Source organism: Notamacropus eugenii, chromosome 3 (genome assembly GCF_028372415.1).
Source record: "Notamacropus eugenii isolate mMacEug1 chromosome 3, mMacEug1.pri_v2, whole genome shotgun sequence".
Lineage (NCBI taxonomy): Eukaryota > Metazoa > Chordata > Mammalia > Diprotodontia > Macropodidae > Notamacropus > Notamacropus eugenii.
Window position 1 is genome coordinate 305,119,406 of NC_092874.1, and position 18,946 is coordinate 305,138,351.

Genomic DNA, 18,946 nt, shown 5'->3' on the forward strand with positions numbered 1-18,946 from the left:
TAATTCTAGCCCTTGAATCATGTCTGGGTCTTTTTGGGGTGGAGGCTGTGACTTTCATCCCTCTTTGGAGGTGACAGGAGTGATTTCAAGTCTCCATGACAAAACCCTACTCCTTCATGAATAATAGTCCCTTGAATTCAGTTCGGCAAACCTTGCTGCTCATGAAGCATACAGTCCTACTGAGGCAGTAGTGTTAAGTTGGGTGAGAGAGGACAGACAGAGCAGATGCCTGGAAGGCTAATGTCAGGTATCTGATAAGCCTGGAAAGAAAGCAGTGATTCTGACATTGGGGAGGAGGGAGGAGGGGGGAAGGCGAAGAGAGAGGGGGGAGATGGTTTATGCCAATTCATGGAAGTGGGGAGGGATGTATGAGGTGCTGGCTCTGTGAATTTACATATGAACCAGAGAGCAGAGCCATGTGGGGAAGCAGCTGGGTAGACTACTTAGCTTGAGGTCACTCTGGTGGTGCTAGTGTTGTCACTGTCCTTGCTGATGACCAGATCTCTTATTGGTGAGGAGCCAAACAAAGTTTTCGAGCCATGAGAATGATGTGGTCAGATTTGTGCCTTAAAAGTAATTTGGCAGCCTGGAGGAAGGAGAAAGGGAAAGGGTGATCAGGCTTACTCATGTTAGGCCGGAAGGGACCTCACAGGCCATCCTTTCAGAGCTCAGGATTGTGGGGTTGAGCACAGGGACCTGATGTGCCCAGAAGCTATTCCATTGGTGAGAAGTGGAGTGGTGTCTCAAGGCAGTGTCAGGGTCCTCAGAGATTGTGAGAGCCTTCCTTACCTTGGGCACAGAGTTAGTGATGACTGACTGCTGCCTCATTGGAGGAGAAAAGAGCGAAGGGAGCATCTGAGACAGATTATTAGGGCTCCGTCCATTTGGAGATCTTGGAGTTATGGGCATAGAAATGATGACTTGAATGAGATCACCCAAGGCAAGAATGTAAGGACTGGAACTTGAGGGTTGATCAAGCAGGGACAACTGAGCACTATTGAGGGAGATCCTGACCTCCCCAGGGCAGTCCTCAGGCTTGACTCACTCCATCAGTCTACCTTTTGTATTTGCTGCCAGTCTGATGTCACCTCAGTATTGAGGACAGCCCTGAATCCATATGGCTAAGCTAGGACCTCTCTCCCCTGTTGTTCAGCAACTCATGCATTGTAGCAGTGACCTCTCTCCTGAAACCTTCTGTGCTTCCCATCGTCCCAGGCCCTAACCTCTGACCTATCCTTTACTACCATCTACAGTCAGCTGCCTCACCTTTTTCCACATCCATATTTCTCTTTCATTCTCTCTGGAAGGCATTGAACCAGAGGTGCTGCCTGAATTCCTAGCAGAAGCAGTGGACCTTTTTGGAGCCATCTATTGGACCTTGCCCAGGCTGTTGTCAGTCCTCATCCAGCCTCAGTTGCCCCATCTGCAAAAAAGTGAGGGATCCAGACTTGGCTCCATTGAGGCACCACTGCAGTTCTTTCTCTAAGAATGTTGAGCCTGTCCAGTGGTTTCCCATTGCTCACCAAACTAAGTCAGTGCTGAACTGCAGCCTTGCGCTGTGTTGCTGAAGCCTTTCCTAAGCAGCCCCTCCTTTGGGAGTCTTTTCATGTTACACCTCTTGTTGGCTTCCGTTCATGTTTGCTTTGTGTAGTTCTGCTGGATTGTATACTCTTCATGACTGGGGCAGGGCACCCTCTGACCTCATTTCTGTGGCCTCTGCCGTACTGGAACAGCACCTCCCATGTGGCCTAGGGCATGTTTGGAGGAGTGAAGGAAATAGATTATTAGTTTTTGACTAATGAATGAATTTGCTGTGAATTTGCTTTGTTAGTAACTGGCCCTTGGCCAGTTACATCCATCTCAATCCACATTCCTGCGTAGTGCATTTAGGAGTGCCCTGTGCAGTGTGAGTCTCTCCTCCCTCCACTCAGGACTCTTGGAGTGACCCAGGTGGAGGTTGAGGGATTTATGTGCTGCTGCCCTTTCTAGTTACTGTGCATGTTAACATCTGAGGAGAATGGGCTTAATTATGTGCTAACTTCATTCGTTGAGGTTATGGCAAGGCAGCATTCCCTCATCATGCAGCTCATCTTGTTGTTTTTGGCTTCTTAAGAAGCATCATGTGATCCAAATTCTTCCTAAGTTGTTTCTGATGGGCCAAGGTTGACATGTGTACATGTACACTGATGTAATTGGAGTTCTGCCCCTCCCCCCATTGGAAGCCATGTTTACAGGTCAGAACATGACCTGCCTCAGAAATCAGGGGCCCAGATTGGCCTCATCACTGCCTCTGTGACTTTGGACCAAGTTCCTAATATACTTGGATCTTATGTTTTTCCATTTGTGAAGATGGGGGTGGTTCATGCCTGCCTCCTCCTAACCTGGCAGATACCTAATATCAGAATTGTGACTTATTACATAAGCGTGCTGTCAGATGACTGCAGTTTGAAGGGATCCTTCCTCATGGGTCTGAGGCCTATCCTGAAGCCTGGGGATGCCTGAGGGTGGAGAGGAGAAGACTACAAGAAGACAGTGAAGCATCCCACGCTGCTTCTCTTGGTTCCATTTATGTTATTTATAGTTGACTTGGAAGACCTTTTCAACGTCGTCCTCTTTGCAATCATGGTATGGTCAGTTCTTTGGCCTGCCCCCCAGTAGTGACTTCATATTGGTTAGTTGGTCCTGCCCTGCCCTGGGCAATAACATCGTATGGTCACCTTTCTCTTGTATCAGTTGAACTTATGTGGTAGCAATGGTGGAGGAAGCTGCACCTGATGTTGGTTGTGGGCACCTAGTGCTCTTATTAAAGGACAGCATTAACTGGAGCCCAGGTGGTGCCCAACACAGCCAGTCTCACTCACCCTGGCTAATCTCTTGGACCTCCCAGGCCATCTCTAGCCTATAGATGTCCTTATGCCCACTTGGGGTTTTTGGTTCCTTTGGTTCCAGGTCTATGTTGTGCTTTCAGTGATTGCGTGGGAGGAAGGGAGCCCTGGGGATGCTGGGCTCCCTCCATAGTCACGGGAGTGACTTTGGGATCCTTGGTTCATGTGGAATCAGCCTGTCCTTGAGCCAGACTTCTTGGTTGGTCTCCTTTCCTGATTAAATCTCCCGATTCCTGTCCTTGAACTTGTGCTCACTTGCTAGTCCTGAGACTCAGACCCTAACCAGTGTGAGCACTTGGAGCTGGCTTCTATATTAGAACATCAGAAATTGATTGTGGCAGATGGCTTTGATTAGTTTGCTTCAGTAGGTAGAATATTGTGCCTCTTTATCTGGCGTTTTCTAGGGTCAGCCTTAAGAGGAGGATGGCTCTAACTCCCCTGAGCTGCACTTTCCAATGAACTGTGGGTGCTGTTGCTATTCTATGCCCTTTGAGCCTGCCTGAGCTGAGCACCTTCTTTGTTCTGGGTGCCCAGTGGGGCTGCTGCTCAGTCCACCCCATTCAGCATTGGGGGAGGGAGGACTCTCAGAGCCTGATAGGAGTCACTGAGGTAGTGTGCGCTGTTCCTCTGATGACCAAGTTTGACTTCCTCTTGGGGCCCATTTGGCTTCGTGGGCATCAGACATGCCTGTGGCTGCGCTTTGGCTCTTGGCGGTTTATTTGATCTGCTAAAGCTCTTCCTTAGAAACTCAACTGAGCCCCCTTACTGCTCTTCTCTGTGTGAAGGAGAAACCTTGCTTCTGGCTTCTACCCCGAGATCTGTTGAGCACCTTGAGGAAGGCCGTAAGTTGCTTATGGCCACACCCATTCTTGCTCCTCTTTGTAACTCTGTTCTTCAGTAGGCTGTATTCCCTACACAGAATGGAAAAAATTGAAAATAAATTTAAATTAGGTTTTGAAAAGTGGTTTAGATTGGCCTTAGCCCATGGTCAGAATTCCTTTCAGCGAAACTGAAATTCCTACACCCCAGGCAGACACTCCCTTATTTCAGGAGTGTCTGAGAGGATGAGAGAAAGACTGGAGGCTGGAGGCCTTATCAGTACTGGACAGCAGCCCCTGTGCAAGATGGTGGGTCCTGTAGGCCACTGACTCCCAACTGCCACCTCACTGACGTGCTCACACTTCAGAGTTAGGACTGGTTTTCTTTGTGTATAAATGCTATTAATTAAAAAAAAAGAAAACCAGACCAACATTTTAACAATGAGAAAAGCTAGGTGTATTTTGTGTCCTCTTCTGATGCTCTTATTCTTTGACTGATTTTCTTTCTTTCTCTTTTCTTATTTTTCTTTTTAAAAAATGTTTTTCTTTAATGTCTTCTACTTCTTACATTACCATAGTAGCCCATGTATCCTTCCCTCCTCCCCTTCCCAGAGAGCCAGTATATTTTGGAGAGGAAAAATAAGTCAGCACCAATGATGGATACATTGCAAAAGTCCAGATAACCCCTGTGGGCCCTCCCTCCCCCTCCCTAGGGCTGGATTGTGGATCTCTTCTCAGTCTTCTTCCTTCTGCTTGGCCTTGATACTTCTCTTACATTCACTTGGGAGCGTTTGGTGTTCTTGCTGTTGATATGGCTGTGGTCACTTGGCTTTGCTCATCTCCCTCTGCTTCAGTTCATGTAGCTCTGTCCAGGCTTCTCTGTCTCCATACTGCACATCATTTCTCATAGTGTAGTCATGTTCCATGAGAGTCATAGACTTTAATTTGTTTCACCATTTCCCAATTGGAGGCACTTACTTTGTTTGCAGTCCTTTGCTATCGCAAAAAAAATGCTACTATAAATATTTTGGAGTATGTGTCAACTTTTTTCCTTATTGATGGCTTCCTTGAAATATAAACCCAGTAATACACAGTCCAAGGGTATGGGCATTTTTAGTCATTTTATTTGCATAATTCCAAATTACTTTTCAAAATGGTTGTACCGTTCGACAGCTCCACCAATGATGCCTGTCCTTCCACAACTCTCCAACATTAATTGTTGCCATTTTGGGTCATTTTTGCTGTTTTACAGGGTATGAGGTGAAATTTCAGAATGTTTTTGATGTGCAGTTTCTTATTTTTAGGGATTTGGAGCATTTTTTCATGTGGTTATGAATTCTTTGCAGTTCGTTTGAGAGCTGTTTGTTCATATCCCAGAATGACTATTGGTCATGTACGTTTCCATATATATGTTAATTGATAATCTCTCTTGGATGCTAAGCATTTGTCAGAGACTTATGCTGTCCCTTCCCTTCTTAGCCAGGTGCATTCATGTCTGGGCAGAAGGTTTTTAGTTTCAAGCAATCAGAGTTGTCTATTTTCTCTTTCTTTTGTAATCACTTGAGTCTTGTGTTTGGTTAAGAATGTGTTTTCTCTGCTTCCACCTGCGTGGGACATGGCATATTACTTTCTCTTCCTGCCCATTTCCTTGTGTGTTTATACTTTCTTAGCATTTTTTAGAGTGAAGTCCCCGATAAACTTTCCTGTTCCTGCAGAAGCCTCTTTGTCTTTCCTCTATCTGTAACACTCAGGCGCACAGAACACTGTGCTCAGGACCTTGGGGAAGTGGGTGGTATGTGGGGCTCCGGAAGAGATTGACAATGCCTTCACAAGGATCATACAGCAAGTAAATGTCCATGCTGGCTTTTGGAGCTGGTGTGGTGCCCAAGCTTCCAGACCTGCAGCCAGGGACCACACCTACCCTTGGGGGGCCAGTTGAACTAGCCTCACTGGCTTTTTAGGGAACAGGTGTTAGGAGGTGGAGGTGGGGTGATGTTCAAGGTATTAACATTGACTTTGGCAAGAGAGGAGAGAGTATAAGAAATGGCCATCAGTGAGTATCAGGGAATTAAGTGAGCAACCAAGTTGGAATGTAAAATCCTTTGATGGGATGGATTTGGGAAGACCATGAAGCCTCCAACATAGATACTTCTATGTTCATCAATAGGAGAGGGGGGAGGAGGAAGAGAGGAACAAGGACAGAAACCACAGAAACCACATGGAAAAACCTTTCTGGGACACAGTAGTGCTGGCCTGCCCATCTCGCATGGATTGGCCCAGGCGGCCAGGACGCAGAGGAGCTGGGGCAGGAAGGACCTGGACCCCATGGGGTTTAGCCACAACAGCCTCGTCTTAGGCTTTTCTGAAGTTCCCAGATGGGAGCTGACCTCACGTATCTACTCACTGCCCTGGCTGGGGTTGGGGGTCTTGGCCTAGTCTTACTGGTTCACCAAAGGTGTGGTTGAAGAGTATACAAAACCTGGAAGGGTTCTTGTGAGAGAGGTTGAGCGGTGAAACAAGGTCACAAGATTCCATTGGGGCCATCTTGTCAGAGTGAGCCAAGGCAGTGGAGCAGAAGACTTCTTTAGCATTGTTTAGGGGTAGACTTCTTTATGTTTTATTGTTCATATACTTTACATTTTCTTCTCTAGAGAGAAGATGATGAAGAAATACAAGCTCTGAAAGAGAAGTTAAAATACTGGCAGAGGCTGCGGCATGACCTGGAGAGAGCGAGATTGCTGGTTGAGCTTATTCGGAAACGGGAAAAATTGAAGCGAGAACAGGTGAGGGAAGTTTTCCCGGAAACCCTGTAATCTGTAGTCAGAATGATGTTTCATGGGCTTTTCCTGCAGCGCCTTGTTGGACATCCTCCCTGACAGGTGACTTGGAGTGGGGGTGGGGAGGAGTTGTTCTCCCCTCTCCAGGCATGTATACAGACCTTCAGCCCAGCAGGTTCCTAGGCCATTGGCTACAGACCCACCAATCATGTGCTGGGTGTGTCTGTCTCCACTTTTGACCCTTCTCTGCTCTGTGTAGGTGAAGGTGGAGCAAGTTGCCTTGGAGTTACAGTTGACACCATTCACAGTTCTCCTACGGTCAGTCCTGGACCAGTTGCAAGAGAAAGATCCTGCACGCATCTTTGCCCAGCCAGTGAATCTGAAAGAGGTGTGTGTTTGACTGCCAGCCCCACCAGACCTGCCTGCTAGTGCTGCAGTCAATCCATATTTTGATGCAGAACTGTTTATGTAGTTTTAGTCTTAATTTCCAGTTTCATTTGAGTGTCCTTTCTGGTAGAATGTTCAGAAGCAGAAATTATTTCCCTGTTTGTTTCTGCTGGAGATGGAATGTTTGTATCTTTGTTCTGTTTGCAAGAGGTGTGCACCATTTGCTTCTCCAAGTGGCTTGTTTTGAAATCTGTAATATTTATTCAAGCTTTATTTGAGAGTAACTTGTTCCTTAAGTTAATGGATATCCAAAAAAAAAATCCTTGCTTTTTGATTTCTATCTCTCTTGGATATTATGCTTAGCTTTGCATTTTATTTTCTTACACTTGATTTCATGGCAAATTTGAGGTTTAAATGTGTATTCTTTGTTAAGTAGAAAACTGTACCTTGTTTTCTTGTTTTTTGTTTTAGATAATTTTCTTTGTTTTTTGTTTTTTGTTTTTTGTTTTTGTTTTTGTTTTTTTAATCTCAAATCTCAGGTTCCAGATTATTTGGATCACATTAAACATCCCATGGACTTTGCTACAATGAGGAAACGGTTAGATGCTCAAGGTTACAGAGACCTCAATGAGTTTGAAGAAGATTTTCATCTCATTATAGATAATTGTATGAAGTACAACGCCAAGGATACCATATTTTATAGAGCAGCCGTACGGCTGAGAGACCAGGGTGGGCTTGTCCTCAGGCAGACCCGGCGGGATGCTGAAGGGGTTGGTTTCGATCATGAAACTGGAATGCACTTACCTGAACGGCCACAGTTGGAGCCTCCTCGGCCCTTTTCTTGGGAAGATGGTAAGAAGTTGTGTCAGTGGTCAGTGCTTGTGGCCAGGACCTGGCACTTGAGTGGATGCAGCAGGTGCTGTGATCTACTCTTGAAAGCCTCATGAATAACCTGTGCCTTGGGTTCTGAATGATGGAGGGACAGCCCTGTTGTCTTCTGGATCGGGCCATCCCTGGGGTCTCGTGGGCAGTATCGGGTGCTCCACTTTAGAAAGGATTTTGACAAGTAGGTTCAGTAGAGGATGCTTTGAATGGTTGGGTGAGTAGAAACCATGCCATTTGAAGATTGGTGAAAAGAACAGGAGGGAATGAGCTAATGCTGAGAATGTGGGTAGGACTTGGTGGGCCCTGCCATAGAGGGCAACACAGTAGGCTGTGTGGGGGTTAAGTTCAGAATCCAGCAGACTGCCTTGGGAAACTGATTTTTGGTAGTTGAAGGCCTTGAAGCAAACTCAGCAATTCCCTGGGACTATTGAAATGAGTATTCCTAGTCAAATGTTGCTTGGGCTAAGAGACCGTAGGGGCCTAGAGGACTCTTGAGTTTTAGGATTCAAATCAATCTATTCTTTTTGGTCTATGAGGTTTTTCCCCCCTTAAATTTTTCAGCTACAGTTCATTTTAATTGACAGTTTCTTTTAGCCCCTGACATGTTCAGTTGTGCAGCTCTTGTGTCTAGGCTGTGGCTGACTTGGGGGTCTGTTACTTCAGTGTGCCTGAGGCTGATTTCTTCATGTCATTTGAGCAAACTCAAAACAGTTAAAAGTTTCTGAGGAGGAGTAGGGGCTTTGCCTTATCTGATGGAGGGGATCAGGCAGGGTCGTCTTAGTGTAAACCAGTCTTTGACATATGGTGCTGTCTACGTGGAGACATTTCAGTGAAAAGGAATGGATGGGAGAATATTCACTAAGCCAGAGAAGCTACATTGTAAGAACTGTAGAAAGCCCCCAAATGTACAGGCACAAAAAATCCAGGAAAAGAATCATCAAGAAAGCTCATGTCTTTGGATGTCCTGACTCAGGCTCTGAGCTGTCACTCAGTAGTGGGGGAGGGGGGTGCGTTGGCAATGGGGACTCAGGGCTGGAATTTGGCTCTTCCCAAAGAAAGATATATAATCCTGTGAGGAAATAGAAGATCGGGAGGTGGGAGGGGAAGCACCACTGTGGCTGTCAGTCTGTGCCACATGACACCTGGAGAAGAAGAACCAGTAAAGGGGGTAGGGGGCCCCTACCCGTACCTGTGGTGGGGTTTCTTCTTCAGCCTGACATCTGTCGCACCTCGCCAGCTAGCTGCCACACGTGAGCAAAAGAGTGACAGATTTCATAAGACCATCGATTTGTACCGCATCCCTCTTGTTTGACAGTTAAGGAAACTGAGTCCCATCAAGGTAAAATACCCTGTCCAAGGTCACACCAGTGACCAGTGGCAGAGGAAGATTTTGAATCCAGACCCTTCTGCCTCTGATTCTAACTCCCTGGGTGGAGTTGTGACCTGGTCTTCTTAGCCTTGGGCATAAAGGAGAGGACATCTGGGCAGACCCTGGCATGCTCCCTAGCTTTAGGGAGAACACATCTCCTATGGTGCAGAGGAAGAGGGGAGGTCAGAATCTGGACCTGGAACTTTGACAAGGGAAGTCAGTTCAGGAGGCAATGCTCTTTGAAGGCATTGTGGGGACACAGTTCTGACAGACCAGTGAGGGTATGTTTTAGAACCCAGTGAGGGTTCCTCAGGGGGGTGGGAGCAAGGGCACTGGCACATGCTCAGAGGGCTCAGAATGAGGCTTTGGCTGGACAGCAGTGAAGGACACACTGTTCCTTCATTGGCCTGCTCTTTTTTCTACCAAGGACAGCTCTGAAAAATGGGGTGATAATGCTGGCCATGACAGTGGCAGTTACCAGTTATTGAGCACTTTTCTGTGCTAAACACTTCACATTATTGTCTCATTGGATCCTTATAATAGCCCTGTAAGGGAGGGGCTGTACTTATTCCCATTTCACAGATGTAGAAACTGAGGCAAGCAGAGGCGAAATCACTCACCAAGGGTCATAGGCCAAATTGGTGCCCAAGTCTTCCTGACTCATAGCCTGGGACTATACACTGGATCACCAGCTGCCTTTGAGTCCAAGTCTGGGCCAGACCAGTCATATTCTAGGTTGCTGGTGGGTGCGGTTGATGAGTCATTGTCAGTGAACTTGAAAGACTGGAAAGTGGAGTGGTGCTAGCTTTATAAGATTGGAAGGAAACAAATTTCCTGATTTTCAGAAAGGGAAGAATCTGGGCTGGTAAACTCACTGGCTTCAGCTGCTGGGAGCAATTGAGGAAGTTTGATTATGAGGGGCTTTGGAAGGAACTAAAGAGTGGTCATAAAGCCAGCAGTGACAGTGGCTTCCTCCTTTGGCTTTTGGGCCTGGTTCCTGGCCTGGTTGGACTGTGGCACAATCTGTCATGTTGACTCGATAGAGGAGAGGCAAGGTGTAGGGTGGATGGGAGGAGAGGAACTAGTAGCTCCCACAGCGCAGTCCTGAAGGGGAAGGCCGATGTGGCCAGGCCCATGACACAGACTCCAGAACAATTTCGAGAGTATGGAATGTTGGACTCAATCGATCGGGAGGTGACTGAATAGCAGGGAAGTAATGTTTTACACTTGAATAGGTTGGGGACTGGCGGACTGTTTAGCTTGTTGTTACTCAGAAAGATCTGGAGATTTGGGGAGGATTATGGGGAGCCCCAAACAGTTGAGGCCATGTCAGGAATAAGGAGCTGCTGGTCCAGAGATGACACCTGCCCTGATCATGCCCTTGTGAGCATGACCTTTTGGAGAGGACATTGGTTAGGTGGGAAGCGTTATGCAGAGGAGAAGGTGGCAACTGATTGAAGACTGCAGTGGTGAGGTGTTGGGGGCTGTGCCAGCCACTCCCCATTGCTGGGAGAGCTGCACTGTGTGGAGGAGAATGTCACTTGTCTTTACCCTGGGAACAGGTGCTTTGAAAATGACCAAGTGGGCTGAGCTCCAGAGAAGCTTGTCCACCCACCTAGAGACACCACACTCCAGCCCTGGGAGGAAGAGCCTTGTTGGCTGAGGCCTCGAAGGGTGACGTGTCCTTTCCTGGTGCCAGGCCGGGCCGGCAGCTCTTTGTTGCCCAGGATTCCCACACAGAGATAGTGAGGTCAGGAGGCCTCTCGAGGCAGCCCATCCCTGTTAGATTGGGAGCGCTGTAAAAACTGAATCTGAAATTGAACTGTTGTGAGTGTTTGTTCTTTCCATAGGTCAGGGAGCTTGAGGCACCAGGGTCACCCCTGCCACCTTGCCGAGGCCCCCCACTACTTGGCCACTCAGGGCCGTGTTTCCAAGTTATTCAACATTCAGCCAGTCTACAGTTAGATTGTGGTTTCCTCAGTTTTTCAACAGCAAACTTTTTTTTTTAAAACAAATACAGAATATTGGAGGTGTCCAGGATACCAGCTGTGATTGATGGACCTGCAGGTCTGGAGGAACCTATTGCAGAAAGGCTTTTGACCTTACCTGGATTAGGTTTTAGTGAACAGCCAAGTCTAGGACTTTATTTGGGCCAAGGGAAAAGAGGTGTGGGACAGGGAAGGTCATTAAGTGCATTTTAGGTGATTTCTTCCCATGTCTCTCAGAAAACAGTGTGATAGATTTTTCATCAGCAAGGCCCAAGATGACTTTTTAGCCTCCAGAACAAATTTCCAAACACTCCATGTTTTGTGGGAGGATAGACGAGGCTGAAGAGAAAGAATTTTCGAAAATGGACTGTCAAATAGTCGAATTAATAGAATGCTGTGTTCCCTTTAAGTCAGAAAAGCTGTGTATGTGTGTGTGTGTGAGATTGAAGGCCCAGAGGCCAGCCTCACCGAGCTCTCTTGTTTGAATGCAGTTTCCTTGGGGGCACTTGTCATCGCTGGCAGAAGGTGTGTGTTTGTGGAGACACACCACACTGACAGTCTTGCAGGGGCTCCTCTTTGGAGCTCGAAATGACAAAAGTTTGGGCTGTCCCACTTGTTCTCTGTCTCTCTGGCTCCATGGCCTCGATCTGCAGGCCTTGGATTCGTTGGTCAGCGCTCACAGGGAGAGGGCTCACGGCCTTTGTCTTCTTGACTTGAGTATGGGGCTTGGGGTTTTCTTTTGTTTTTGTTCTGTGATGACAGAGCAACTTTTGCCCAATTTATTGATTTCATGTCATGATTGTTCTCTTCTTAGCAGTGAGTTTTTTTGTTGTTGTTTAGAAATGTGGTTTCCAAGTGTATGATGAAACTGTGTGCTTGGATTTTCTGTTAGTGCTCCTAGGGTCCGTGTGGGAGGCATTTGGCTGCCTTGGAGAGTCACATGTTTAGGCCTGGAATATTAATGAACAAATTGTGATTTATCACATTTGGTTTACAGATCAGGACCCTAATTAATCTCTTTTTTTATGTGTAGATGTCTCTGTGCTGGCAGCTCCACTTGGGGCTTTGCCATAGCCTGTAGTACATTCTAACTTTTTATCTGATGGTCTTCCCAAGTCAGGTGGAGCTGGGTTTTTTAATCGGTTGTATTTTATCTGTGTGGGCTTACGTATCAGACACGACAATATTGGACATCATGAGTACTGTTCTCTGAGGACAGAGCTTTGTCCCGCATGTGCGGGAGTGTGGAGACTCATGTATACACAATGTATCTTTATGTTATAATGCAGGTGTCTAGGTGCTTGATATATTTACATATATCAACTTTGGAAACATGGCTTCTCTCATCTTTAGAATATAACAAAAATTGCTCATCAAATGAGCAAGTAGGAGATTTGTTGACCATTTCTTCTTGAGTGTTGGAACTACTTTGGCGGGAAGGGTTTAGGAAAACATTAGGAAAGCTTGTGCTTATTTGCAACACTTTTGCAGACAGATTGTTAATAAAATACCTTCCCTTCTCTGTTTTTGACTTCAGTGGATCGGTTACTAAATCCAGCTAACCGAGTGCACATGTCCTTGGAAGAGCAGCTAAAAGAATTATTGGACAAACTGGATCTGACATGCTCAATGAAATCCAGTGGGTCAAGAAGTAAACGAGCAAAGTTATTAAAAAAAGAAATTGCTGTTGTTCGAAACAAGCTAAGTCAGCCAAGCAGCCAACCCCCTCCGCTGGAGTCAGGTATTGGGAGCTTGGAAGAGGAAGGGGCGCCATTAGAGCAGGAAGCAGATGAGGAAGGTAAGGACGCACCTCTTGCCTGGGTTTTCTGTTGGCTGGTGGGGGGATTTGTCCATTGGGTGTTTGGGACTAGAATGGGGACCCATAGCCAATGATTCATTCTTGAGACATTTTGTTAGAAATGTTCTCAGAGCTAGAATTCTAATCCAAGGGCTTCCTGTCAAGACATCTTTGCTTTTATAAATAAGTTTGGCATATGCTGTATTTGGTCTCTTAAAATTATTTGTTCACAAAATATGCATATAAACCACTAATTTAAAAAAACATTGGTTACAATCTCAACAGGTGAGCAAAAGAAACCTAAAAACCTGGGATAGAATGTTCTGTGATCATTTAATGAGGTAGAAGCAGAGGACTCTGGGAAGGTGCTGAGAAGATACTTTTCCTTCCTTGTCCCTGTTAGGACCTGGCTTCCTTAGATCTCCCTCTCTCTTTCCCTTCCTCCCTTTCCTTGTTTTTATGTTTATGTCGTGTGTATGTGGGAACTGCCAGTTTTTCAAAATTTCTTAGGCAAGAGACTTAGGCAAGAAAAATTTAAACAGAATTGAACAGCAAAGAAATACTGTGTAGGCCTGATGCTCTTGTGGCTTCATCTGGAACACTCTGGTCTAGTCACCACAGGGTCTGTGTTGAGCACAGAGTACTAGCTGGGGTCACTGTCCATGTAATATCATGAAACTGCTTCCATCTGAACCGCCAAAAGAGGAGCAGGTGAAACCTCATTTTCCCTGCAGCGGCTGATCTCACATGAATGTGGAGCCTGTGTGTAGTAAGTCATGAGGCTGAGGGCAGAGGCTGGACCACAGGTAGAAAGTGCTTGGCGGGAAGGAGAGCGGCCTCTCTCTTTTCCTCCTTGGAGGGGCTCTGTGTCCTTCAGGTTGTATATGTATGCACACACATGCACCTAGGCAGGTACACACCTGTGCACTGGAATGAGTATATACTCATAGCTACACAGCTGTAGTGTGAATATGTATGTGCACACACATCCATGCAGAAGCACACATGTGTCATACACGTACCAGGAATGAGTATGTGCATACATTCACCTCTGTAGAAACACAGTACCCTTCTGTGCACGCGCACACACACCTCTACAGGCCTACACTTGTATATAGGCAGACACATTCCTGTATACACTTTTATACATGTGTGAACATACATGTACATGTGCGCATGTACACACATATATACAGTATATGCCTGCATGTATGTGTGTGGAGGAAAAAAGTTATTTTTGGAAGAAAGTCAAAGAATTGTAAAATCCAGTGGAAAGGCCCCAAACCACCATTTGCCATTCTGTGCCTTTAGTCTCGCTTTCCTGTGGCTCTTCCCCAAAAGAGAAAGCATATGCCATATTGATTATACTCCTCCTCTGGCTCCTCAATTGCCCATTTTTGGAGTGGTCCAGCCATTAGCATTTCGAGGTGGGAGGCAGATTTATTCCCTGAAGACAAGCTTTGAGGAATGACAATGCTGTCAGTAGTTCCCAGAATGCCGAGCCTGCTTCTTATTTGACCCACTTCCAGGTCCCTCGGGGTGCTCTGTCTGGTGGTTCCTGCCCATAGGTCTGTGAGTGTGGCTTGGAGAGGCTAGGACTGGCCTTTCTCCTTCCTCTCTGTCTCCTGGATGGCCTTTCCTTCCTGAAAGTTGAGGCCGGGGCCCCTCGTCTCCATCTCCTTCTGCTTGGGTTTTCCTCCCACTGATCTTCTATTGGTTTCATCCTTTGCTGCCTTTGTTTTGCTGCTTGGAAAGTCAGCCCTTGACTAATGGTGTAAAACCCCTTGACAAGGGTGTAAAAGAGCATTTGGGGATGTGCTGGAAGCTGGTGTCAAAGATGGTATTTTTCAGCATATGAGCCCACATTCCTTTTGTTCCAGGGGCCCTTTTGTTAAGAACTCAGTTTTCACAGAGGTCCCTTGTGATGCTCTCATAGGCATCTCCTTCTCTTGGAGTTCCTGCCCTTACAACAAAGAGGTTTTAAACATTAATTTCTATATTTTTTCCCAGGCCCACACTCCCCCTCTTTCTCGCCCCCTTTCCTCATTCAGATAACCGGAAAACCCAGACCCTGAAAGAAAGGTTTTTTTAAATGAGCAAGAAGAGAAAAAGCTCAGCAGAACAAATTAGCACCCAGACAGTGTTGGCTGCTCCATGCAGGGCTTCCCCCCATGCTGCCCCCAGCTTCTGCAGCAAGGGGAGACTACTGGGGGGAGGCAAACTGGGTCATTAGAGCTCTCCTTCATTCAGCCTAGATGGCCATTGTCGTGTCTGCCACAACCTTAGAGTATGGAGTGTTAATGGGAGCCCTCAGTCAGACCTGGCCTTTCTGACTGCCTCAAACACCTCGAGTTGGGGGAGGGCCCTAGGGTGCTTAGTGGTGGTGCCCATCACATGTAGGTTCCTGCAGTGTTCCTGGGGAGGTGTTTGTCTGTGCGCTTCCTGAAGGAGCAGAGACTGAGCAGCTCCAGAAGAGCTACAGGCCCTAGCCTTTCTGGGGGCTTGCTTTGGGCTCCCTTGTTTACTTTGTCCCCGGCTCAGCCTAGTTTCTGACTCATTCATTGGGCTCTAGAAAAGTGGAGACTGAAAATTTCTTAATCATGTAAGTTAGTCATTGGCAGTCAGAAAAAACAGATTCTGCCTTTAGAACTTCTCTTCTCCAGCCTCCTTCCATCTCCATCTCCCTAATCAGTCAGTCAGCATTTGTTAAGCACCTACCAGTGGCAGGCCCTGAGTCAGTGTTAGTTCCTGTCTGATGCTGAGTATTCCTGACCTCCCATGCACCTCTCGGGCCTTAGAGACTGACTGCCATGCTGACAATTTTCTGCCGGACAGAGCTGTGGCATTAACCCTTTCTTCCTTGTCGTGACGACTCCTGGATCCATGTGGACAGCAGCTCCTCAGGGCTGGGTACAGCCCAGCCTTGGGTTTTATAATTAGGGTGGCCTCTGTGGGTCATACTGGGCTTTCTTGTCTCCCTTAACCCATTCAAGGATTTGACAGACACCTTGAACTTCCCATCCTATTGCCTAGGAAAGGAGAGAGGTTAATGACTTCATAGGATGATGAATGATCTTTTCTTGAAGAAAGCCTTGTCTGAATTTAGCGGAAGAGGTAGAAGGCCTTGTTGAAGCACTTGTCACTTCAGTGGAGCTTGCTCTTAAGGTTCTATAAAAGGAGTAGTTGATGGTGGAGGTTTAGAGAAAAGTCACTGTTTTGTTGGAGAGATTTTTTCAGGGCTAGGATCTGAGGGCACTTTATAAGCTTAATTACATAAATAAATGTGTACTGTAATTCACTTACAAGTTTGAAAACTTCATATAGATTCTTGACAACATTGTAATGGGAGTAAGAAAAGCTCCTCAGATTTTGGGAGAGTGTGGTCCCGTTGTGCTGATTATGCAGGCACATCTCCAAGTTCATTAGACAGAGTAGGGTGGCAGGCTAGAGAGATGGTGGGCAGCAATCTGTCACTGAAGGATGGGTCTTTTCCTTAGGCTTGCCCTCAGAGTCATGGAGAGCAGAGTGTGCAGCCCCAAGTGGCCTGTGGATTAGTGCCTCCCCTTGAGGCCATTGGGTGGCCTAAGCCCTGAGTTCAAATGGGACTTCAGAATCTTTCATTGTGGGACCCTGGGAAAGTTCTTTCACCTTTGTTTGCCTCAGTTTCCTCAAATGTAAAATGGGGATAATGATAGCACCTCCCTCCCAGGGTTGTTGAGAGAATCAGATGAGGTAATGATTGTAAAGCACCCAGTCCAATGCCTGGCACTTAGTAGGTGCTTAACGAAAGCTTGTTTCCTTCCCCCTCTCCTTTTGTGGACCTTCTCTGACACTGGTGCCATTAGCCTCACAGCAGGGGTTCTGAACCTTTGGGGTTTCCTGGGGCAGCCTGTGGTCCGTTCTTAGAATCTTATTTGTAAATACATATAGTCTGTAGAATGACAGCTCTCACAATACAGTAGCCAAATACACTGGAAACAAGTCAAAGTCATTGCCCCAGGCTCCCTGCTTCCTCCAGAGGCTTGGCTACACTTGTGTATTTGGTCTTTCTGGAACATGTAAAAACTCCAGTGTTGGTGTGATGTTCTTGGTATTCAAATGACTTTAGAATAGCCTAAAGAATGGGGTCTGTTTTCTGGAAGTCCTCCCCATTGAAGAACTTGTGCCTTAGGAACCATGGACAGGGCAGGGGAGAGAGGGCCTGGTGTGGGTCATGCTTCATTGACCTCAGCCTCATGCTCTGGTTGCCTGGCAATCATATCACTTTCAGATCCTGTGATGAGAAGATCCCAGGACAAGTTGGGGTGAGGGAATGGTTTTTTCTTGGTCTCTCGAGATAAATTTTTCTTCATATTAAAATTAGCAAGCTTTTAAATCTTGTTCCCTCAGTTTTGGGAAGCTGTTCTCTGGACTAATTTGTCATATCCCTTGGAACTTTTAAAAAATCATTGATTTTGATGATTCCCAGGATATGTGCACTAATATTTGGAAAGAATCCAATTTTAAGAGAAAGTTTTGTTTTTTTTCCCCCCACTTAATATTTGCAATATTAAGTCAGCCAAAAAGTCATTGCCCTTTTTTTCCTTAGAAGCTAGTATGTACTGTTAGAAGCACTCTTGACACTAAAAAGGTATCAAGGAAAATTTGTTACAGCAGAGTTCAGAGGAATTGAACCCCACTCTCTTTTCGGGAGGAGGTAGTACTGATTACAGAAGCGAGATGAGCTATGTGTACTGTTAGTTCAAGACAGATCCTCCCACCAGGAGATGGATTGGTCCATTCTCCATTAGGTCACCATCTTCTCTACGTGCCTGTTACATAACCCCTCCCTTAGTGCGATTCCCCCTCCCAAACATGCTTTAGCATAGGACCCATGATCAGACAATGAAGGAATAATTTTATGTGGGGTGTGTCTGCTTATATGCATGAGGGTTCATTAAGCAAGCACAGTGAAGAAAAGCCTTCTTCAGGTAGCTCTAGGGCATTTTTCTTGGCTAGTTCCAGCTAGTTGTAGATTTGGTTCTTTTATCATAATTATCATATTTTCTGAAGGCCATTGTGTGTCTTTTGGTTGGTTGAGTCCACCTGCAGTCTGCTGGCCATCTTATTATCTAACTTATTCTCAGTGACTTCATCAATTAACAATAACTTACTGTGGAAACTTAACTTTTGCTCATTCTCACAGTACTAATGGTCTTCACCTTCTGAGCATCGGTATCACCCTGTGGACATGAGTTTACAAGTTGCTGCTTTTGATTTGTCTACCTCCTAACCTGGCTAATGTGGGAAATGGCTTTGCATATCTACACGTGATCATAGCAGATTTTGTTTCTCTTGCCGTTGCAATAGGTGGGGGAAGGGGAAAATTAGAACCTGAAGATAAAATAAAATGGAATAATTAGTAGGTATTTATAAAGAAAGGCAGCTGATGCAGTTTGTAGCTGCCCTTGGCCAGAGGAAAGCCCTTCTTCAGGTACAGGAGGCCTGGTTAGTTTGGCCAGAGTGAGGGCCAAGAGGAGCTTGCTGGGCATCAGGCCCTTGTGGCCAGCTTGTTCTGCTGGGGACAGAAGGGAGCCTGATGGCTGAGCTCTCAGTGGAAGGCTGTGGGAAGGGCTCTTTTTTTCTCTTTAGTTAGTCCTAATTTATTTTAAGTGATTGAGGCAATGTTTACAAACTCTTCCATTACCTTTCTCCCCAGGGGCATTAGAACAATATAGAGAACCCTAATTTTTCATCACGATGGTAGGAAATATCTCTATTCTCTCAGAAGAGCCAGGAGCTCCATAAAGGATGTTTTGGAATATTGCCCCCTCTAACCAATTGCTTTGGCATCATCATCATTTTTTGGTGACTCAGAGGTACTTTTAGAGTATCTGCTCTGAAAAAACCTTTCTTTTTCAGGGTTAGCATTGGAAGTGAGTTGATTTTAACCAGTTTGGAAGAAACTTGGATAAATCTTTAATGTGTCGTAGTAGTATGAATGTCTTGAAAATGAATTTTTAAAATTCAGAGACAACCTCAGACAATCTCAGAGCCAGA

The 18,946-nt window shown here is 46.0% G+C and overlaps 1 protein-coding gene across 10 annotated transcripts in view; it reads left to right on the top strand.

The window, feature by feature from the left end:
• BRD1 (bromodomain containing 1) overlaps nucleotides 1-18,946 on the top strand; it is a 103,054-nt gene that overhangs the window by 56,147 nt on the left and 27,961 nt on the right. For all 10 annotated transcript variants that reach the window (XR_011964312.1, XR_011964313.1, XR_011964314.1 and 7 more), the window contains exons 4-7: nucleotides 6,355-6,486; nucleotides 6,740-6,868; nucleotides 7,407-7,719; nucleotides 12,647-12,907. Coding sequence is in view for 6 of the 10 variants with exons in the window: in XM_072596527.1 (XP_072452628.1) it covers nucleotides 6,355-6,486; nucleotides 6,740-6,868; nucleotides 7,407-7,719; nucleotides 12,647-12,907 (835 nt within the window). In the remaining 4 variants the exon portion in view is untranslated. The remainder of the gene's footprint in view (nucleotides 1-6,354; nucleotides 6,487-6,739; nucleotides 6,869-7,406; nucleotides 7,720-12,646; nucleotides 12,908-18,946) is intronic.